The 7798-nt window shown below is 50.3% G+C and overlaps 1 protein-coding gene across 1 annotated transcript; it reads left to right on the top strand.

The window, feature by feature from the left end:
• Positions 1-1495: 1495 nt before the first annotated feature.
• On the top strand, positions 1496-2316 carry PPTG_01530 (hypothetical protein; the record flags this gene model as incomplete). The annotated part of the gene is made up of 2 exons (XM_008894856.1): positions 1496-2088; positions 2160-2316. 2 exons carry the CDS (start codon positions 1496-1498, stop codon positions 2314-2316), a joined length of 750 nt encoding a protein of 249 aa, XP_008893104.1.
• Positions 2317-7798: the final 5482 nt, after the last annotated feature.

The raw sequence follows: 7798 nt of genomic DNA, 5'->3' as shown, positions 1-7798 counted from the left end.
AGACGACAAGCCTGCGTTGTGCTTGTTTGAAACGACAGATGGACGTGGATTTGGAGTAAAAACACTTGAAGAAATTCCTCGCCAGACCTTTGTGAACGAGTATTTGGGCGAATTGATTGATGCAGAGACCAAAGAAACTTTAGGGGATACAAAGTATATCTTTGAGGTATTAGCAGGCGACAAGGACGAATGTATATCTACCCAAACGATTTCGGAAATTTTGCCAAGTTCATCAACCACAGTTGTCAGCCAAATTGTTGGGCTGTGAATATACCCGATGGGACCACGCGCCGGCTTGCAATAATGAGTTGCAGGAGAATCAAGGCAAATGAAGAACTAACCATCAAATACTCAAACGACAAAGAATATTTCCGCGAGTATTTCACCTGCAACTGCAAGGCTAAGCACTGCATCTCTAACAGAATGTAACTATGGAGGGCTCATTAATGAAGTCGACAACTAACAATTTTATTTACTTCTAACCTCGGTTATTTTCTATAGCGTATTTTTCACAGAAATATAAAATTAAACTTGCAGCCACAAGTACGCTTTATAGATTTATCATCCTACCGATGTCTCCGCATTATACCTACTTGTACTTGGGCGAAGGCTGCCAAGCGGTAAACACATGGTGCACTTGTAGTTGCTGAATTTGTGCATACTTCAGATAACAATGATTGTTTCTAACGCCTTCACGTATTAACCTGCACTCTGACTCATAGGTAATTGTTAATCTGATTGGTTAGTTTGAAAGATGCATCGCCGCTATTCGTTAATATTTGAAGTCTTTCTAACCATGTAAATTTGCTTCCAAACAAGTTTTGCCGATCAATACATTATTGAGGAAGTACAACGCATCCATGGAATTACCGTCCTACGATCCTGTTTGCTGTGTATCAATTGATTATCCTGCGAAGTAATACCCGTAGTGAAGCGATGTAGTACCTGTAGTAGCAAGAGCAATTCGTTCTTGCTTCTTTCTCCTCCACCGTGAATGTTATTGTGGAGACTCGACGGCTTTAGCCTCATTTTTAAAATAGGATATATATGCATATAGCATAGTTAGATTTATGGAATCATAAAACCTTAAAAAAACGATCTTAGTCCGAAGATGATTGCGAATCGTACTTTTAAAACCAAACTATCGTGAAATACTCTGGCTCTTTTTTTAAAAATGGAGTCCATGGAGAAGAAATTTCAATGATTTGGCATGATCCGGGTTATAGAAAAGCCTCCGGTGCACGGATGCTATTATCACTGTTGTACTGTCCTTGCATGTACCACAAGATGAGTGTAACTTCTCAGGACCGATATTTGAAAAGCGAGCCATGACGAAGAACAGCCCAATCGTTCAGGGATCGATTTTAGACAAGCGAACCAAGACAAACACGCTTGCTAGTCAGTAATCCAGTTTGACATTGACTGCACCCAGGATCAGTCCGTTTCCCATTCGCTTCTCAATCACATCCTGAATCACTATTTGAATTGGCTGCAAATGGAGACCACCCGAGCGCACGGTAAGCGCAAAAGAGATTATTCTGACGACGAAAACGACGACGAGGGAGATCTGCTAGCATTTCTGGATGACCAGTATCACCACGAGCAAAAGTATGTAGCTGTCGCCGCTGACAGTGTCAATTGCTTGGGTCCTTGCGGTGAAATCTCTTTGAAGCATCCTTTACACAGTGGACCTAAACCGTCACTAGAATTGGTGCAGCAGAACTCAAAACATGAAAGCAATACTACGATGGATAACTTCGATGCTCTCTTACTCCAACAGAAGATCGAACGAAAGCGCGAGCAAGATCGGCTACGTCAACGGCGATTTCGTGAAAAAACGGCATCTCTGCAGATGGGCAACCCGTTGTACCAGCATGATAACGAAAGTGAGTGTGAGTTGATTCCCGGTGAACAGCAAGAGTTGCGAGCTTGTTCCCCAGACGAAACGATCACTGAGCAGAGCTTTGCGTTTAATCATGAACTAACTCCCACTCAGCGTGTAGAATGTTTGAGTCGACTTCGAAAGGCGTTGGGACCCGACGGGCTAGATGAATGTGTCTGTACTGTGTGTGACAGACTTGAAATTCGGTGCGAATCTAGGCGAATTGATGACGATAAGATGAAGAAATGAACATTGAGCAAGAAAATATTTGTGGTAGGAATGATACAATTCCGGTCATGAGTGAGAATGAAGAGGCGAATGTGATTGAGCGGCGCATTGGGCTAGCTGATACATGCACGCCATTATTAGCACACGAGCTGCCTCCAGCACCGATCAGTGGAGAGCAGCAGTTTGAAGTGCGCCGATCTGATTAAATATCTAGTGATGCCTCAGGAGACCTATTAACCAGAATCTTCCCTCATCTTTTCCCGTTTGGGTGCGGACACCCTGGTGAATTCCGAGAAGTTTAGTCTCTACTCACGAATGTTTGAAATATTACACTTTGCTAAGTGAGCGCCAGTTTGCCGAAGATGAACTATTTTCTCTGGTTGCGTTTGATCGGATCTCACTTCAAAAAATGTACGCCGTTAATAATTTCCGATGCCAACGGTTCCCCACCATTTTGGATGGCTACGAACGTTTGACTGGGGAACAGCTTGGCAGGGCGATTCTAGAAAACGAGAGAAGTCGTCAGGGATGCATTCCGTGGCGTTCTGATGCTGACTTTGTCGCTCAAAAATTTCTTAAAACAGTGGAGCTTGGGAGCAGGTCGATATGGGGCAGTAATGCGGAACGCTCTCAATGTAGGCATCAAGCGTTTGCTTATCAAACACGTTTTGGACAACCAGCACTCTTCGTTACACCCCGAATACTGATAATTCGTTAGTGTTGGCACAATACGCTGGTATTTCTTCGATGGAAACATTATTCGATGTGTTGGAGTCACGTTTGCCAGAGCAGGCTGAATTGAAGGAAGCGAGTTTAAAAAACGATTGCGCTTCCACGCGGTTGTTCATGCGGCAAGTGGATGCTTTCATTAAATTTGGCTTGGCATTGATCCCAAAACGAAGAAAAGGCTATCTTTTCGAGGACTACTGATGTAAAGGCTTATTTCGGCATGGTGGAAACTCAAGGCAGGGGTACCTTGCACATTCATTTCTTGATATGGCTAAATAATTGTCCACCTAACTCTTCTGCTGTCGAGTGCTTGCTCCGGAGTCCACATGGAGAACGTTTTCAAGAACAAGTTAGTTGAGAGAGGTGATGAACTGCTTGAGGGAGATAATGCAAAAAGCAAAGTGACATTGATAGAGGCACGAAAAGCGAGCTCGTCGTTCTCCTTTGAGAACTTCACGAGAACATTGCGCAGTCAAGTCGATGTGCCTGACTTCAATGATGCGCGGGGAGAATCTGTGTCTGGCGACGCGCGTGGACATTTGATGACGCCAGACTCACATGTGCCACTTGTTTAGTGTGGGCCACTATCCAACTCACCCCCCACAAGCGGTGCATGGAAACTTCCGTCTAAACAAGGGACTCTACCAGGCCGCAAAGTGCTCGTTTCCGCTGGAACTGTGTCCGCGCGAGTGCTTCGGTGAGAAGATCGGCTGGCATATCTCCCGTTGGGATATACTCGACCGTCAGTTCGCCCTTAAGGATTAAATCCTTGACCGCGTGAAATTTCACGTCGATAGTCTTTTGAGTTTCGCTGAGTCCGCTGCGCTGCAGACGCTGCATAGCAGGTTGACTGTCCATGCCAAGACGCAACGGCAACTTCGTCTGCAGGACCTCGTTCGCGATCAATTGCACCATCAAGGCCTCTTCGACCCCGATGTCCGCCGCCACGTATTCTGCCGCCGTGCTTGATTTGGGCACAATTGTCTGCTTCTTGCTCATCCAGGCCACGGGGCACCCGAACAAGTACACCAAGAAACCAGACACGCTCTTTCGGTCCACGCGATCGTTTGCCCAGTCAGCGTCTGTGACAACGATCACGTCTTCGCTGGTAGGCTGGAGCTTCAGCTGCATATTTTTGGTGGCGCCCAGGTATCTTAGCAAAAACGTCACTGCATCCCAGGCTACCTTCCGGGGTGAGGCCGCGTGTCGAGCCAACTGCCCAACTGCAAACATGATGTCTGGCCTGGATACTCTCGCCAAATATAGTAGAGCGCCCACCGCCTGCCGATACGGCATTTTAGCCATCTTCGAGCGTTCCTCGTCTGATGGTCCTCCGTCAGTGAAATCCAATCTTGTGTTTGCAATCATCGGCAAGTGTGACGGGCGCGTTTCCTCCATGGCGAATCGGTGTAACATCTCGTCAATGTACGACGTCTGGCTCACCAAGACTGTGTCGTCTGCAGCGCGATCCACCTTCATCCCGAGAAAATGGTCAGGTGTGCCCATATCCTTGGCTTGGTAACGTCGGCTAAGAGCGGCCATAAGCCGTAGGCACTGCTCTTCCTGCTTATGCGCCACAAGTATATCATCCACGTAAATGCACACCAGTAAGAGAGAATCTGCCACATACGCGAAGTAAAGGCAAGGATCAGCTTTAGTTGGCGTCAAACCGAATTCGATCAAGAACGCGTTGATCTCTTGGTTCCACTCGCGTCCGGCCTGCCGCAAGCCGTATAGAGCCTTGCGAAGACGCCATACCTTGGTTTCGTCACCTGCTTTCGCGTAGCCCGGGACAGGCTTCATGTATATTTCTTCGAGGAGGTTCGCCTTCACGTATGCCGCCGGAACGTCTCCTTGGCGCATATGCATCTTGTAATGTACGACGATCACTAGAAAAACACGCACGGTGACTAGGCCGGCAACCGGAGCGTAGGTTTCGAGAAAGTGTATGATCCATATCTGCTTGTCGCCGCGAGCACACAGTCGTGCTTTGAATCGTTCCAACGTTCCGTCAGCGCCAGTTTTCAGCCTAAACTGCAGCGTATGATCACGGACGCGCACACCTTTTGGCGGTTCTACCCATTCAAACGTTCTGTTGGCAAATAAGGAAGTAACCTCATCGTCAATTGCCCGTTTCCACTGTGGCCATTGGGGAGAGCACTTTGCTTCGGCTAAGTTCAGCGGCTCCTTGATGATGTCACTTAGTACAGCAAACGCTTTTGCTTGGGCTATTGTGCGGCGAGCAATACGCTGCGAACGGCGCACTGTGGCCAGCTCAGACGGAAAAGCACCTTCTCGCTCGTCCTGGTCGGTCTCTGTGTCACTCCCATGTTCATCTTCGCCATCGGAATCAGTTTCATTTTCATCATCAGCGTCAGGGTCCACTTCAAACAGCATTCGATCCACTACAGTCACGTCTCGAGAAGTAAAGATCGATCGGTTATTGCTCTTCGCGTACACAAAGAAGCCCTTGATGTCCTCCGCGCACCCGATAAACGCGCCCAGCTGTCCCCTGGTGTTGAGGAATCGTTTTCTTTTGCGTCGAAGCTGGTCCGGCACACGGGCCACCACGGCTTGACCAAAAATTGGTATGTTGCTCACGTCCGGTCGTCGCCCGAATATGCGCTCAAATGGAGTGATCTCAGCGCCGCGTCGAGGTATTCTGTTTCGTATGAACGTGGCGTGCTGTAGAACAAATTCCCAGAGCTTATGCGGTAGTCCAGAGTCCACTAGTATTGCCGCTGCAGTTTCTGTCACCGTTCGAATGCTCCGCTCGGCTACCCCGTTCTGGAAGGAGGTATACGGAGTGGTGTGTTGCATCAGAATGCCGTTGTCGCGCGCTATCTTCCTGAAGTCCTTGTTCAAGAACTCCGTCCCGCCGTCAGTACAAAACACTTTGATGGAGGTAGCCGACACTTCTGCTTGTCGTTCGATCATGACCAAAAAACGCTTGATCATCGTGGCGGCTTCGTTCTTACGCTTCAACGGATATGTTTGCACGTAATCCCGCCAAACTACTACCATGAAGTATCGATATCCGTTGACAGACTTAGCAATAGGTCCAGCCAGATCCACGTGACAGATTCCATCAGCAACCTCGTCGGGACTGGATCGCGCGGAGGGGACTGGCTGTCTGGTGGACTTGGTTAGCGCGCACACCGTGCACATTGCTGGTTTGGTTCCTGGAGCGATACGTAGCCCTCGTACCGTAGTTTTACTCGCCATTTGCTTCAGCGTTTCGTAGTTCACGTGTCCAAGCCGTCTGTGCCACATCTCCAGCGTCTGCCCTAACGCAGTAGCCGACAGTCCAGAGGCAGCGTCCTCAAGAGGGTCTTTGGCCTGTGCAGAAACCACCGAATACACGCCGCCATTCAATCGTGCAATGCACGCTGTCCGTGCTCGGGAACCCGTCGTGATCGTGCAGCTCGATGGTCCGAAAGTCACCGTATGTCCGTCGCGCCAGAGAGCAGATACGGAAAGCAGCGTATGTGGTAGCTCTGGCACGAAATACACATTTTCCACGACGAAAGTCTTCTCGACTTCTTGCCCTGCTTGATCCAGGACGAGCACCAGGACGTGTAGCCGGCCCTTGGCGCGTGCAATGACTGTCCTTCCATCAGCCACACGGATGGCTAGAGTCACATTGTTGTCAGTCACTTCAAAACCCTTTTGACGGCCTGTCAGGTGGTGTGACGCCCCCGAGTCCACTAGGATCGGGCCACACCTGACGCCCAACCTTCAGGTAGAATCCTCGGCGGAATCCTCCGCTGACTCCTCCATTGTAGCCTCTGCCTTAGCCAAGTTGCCTCGTCCAGCTTCGTCTTTGTTTTCCTCCTTTGAGTCCGCAAGATGCTGGCGGTGGTACTTAGCCGTGTGACCGTCTTCACCGCAAATGTAGCAGACAATGGACCCGCGACGTGGCGCCTTCGTGGGTTTCCGTTTTCTCTCGATGATCGCCGAGTTAGCTTTAGCAGGGACGCACTCGACTTGGGTCCTGCTGGCTTCGGCTTCGAGCCAATCGCTCTCAGCGAATGTTCCACTCGCTGATCCTTCGATCCGCCTCCCGTCTTGCGGCGCTTGTAGTCGTCTAAGCGACCATCTGACTGCGAGAGCTCACTAAGGAACTGGACCGCGTCGTTCAGCAGGTCAACTGCGGCACCTCGCCTTCCTCGAACGTGAGCCTGAACAATGTCCTTGCGTTAAGGCCATGCCAGGCGCAGGAACGTTCCCAAGGCGTGCTGCACATTGGATGCGTTGTCGACGCCCCCTGCTAGTCCGGCGACCATCTGCATCAGTCGGTCAGCATACTCCTGGTATGTTTCCGACGCTCGCTTTCCCTCCGAGTAAATTCGGGCTGTGATCTCTTGATCAGTAAGGGTCGGTCGAAACTTGGCGACGAGTGCATTCCCGGTGTCTTCAAAAGTCGCGTTGGGGTGTCCCTTACGGTAGGCTTTCAGCTAGCGACGGGCAGACCCACTCAGAAAGATGGATAGCGCTGACTTCTTGATCGTGTCTGACCAGTCCTGGCCCGCCAGCACTTGAGCATCGTCGAGCTGGTCTGAAAACTGTTCCCACCATTCACGGACGCCGGAGTCGTACGCGCCCGGAAGCACGACACCAGAGAAGGACTCCGACTTCACGTTCTTCAGGTCGACCTTCTCCGCTCGTTTCGTGGTGTCTCCATCACCTCGTCCTCCCATGGCCGGTGCTGGGTTTGGCTCATCGTCCGGCTCAGGAGCACCGCCGGGAGCCGCCATTGCGGTGGGCGGTGCGGCTGGAATGGCTGCGACTGCGTCGTCTTGAGCAGCAACCGGTGGCAACACATTCACGTCATGCGCAGCAAGGGCGTCTGCTGCGTCTCCTTGAGCGCCTTGACTACGAGTGTTTGGACGAGTTTTCATGGAGCGGATGCGGCTGTTAACCAGTTGAGAGAGGTGATGAACTGCTTGAGGGAGATAA

This window comes from Phytophthora parasitica (assembly GCF_000247585.1).
Source record: "Phytophthora parasitica INRA-310 unplaced genomic scaffold supercont2.3, whole genome shotgun sequence".
In the NCBI taxonomy this organism is placed as follows: domain Eukaryota; phylum Oomycota; class Peronosporomycetes; order Peronosporales; family Peronosporaceae; genus Phytophthora; species Phytophthora nicotianae.
This window is presented reverse-complemented; position numbering and strand designations above follow the sequence as displayed.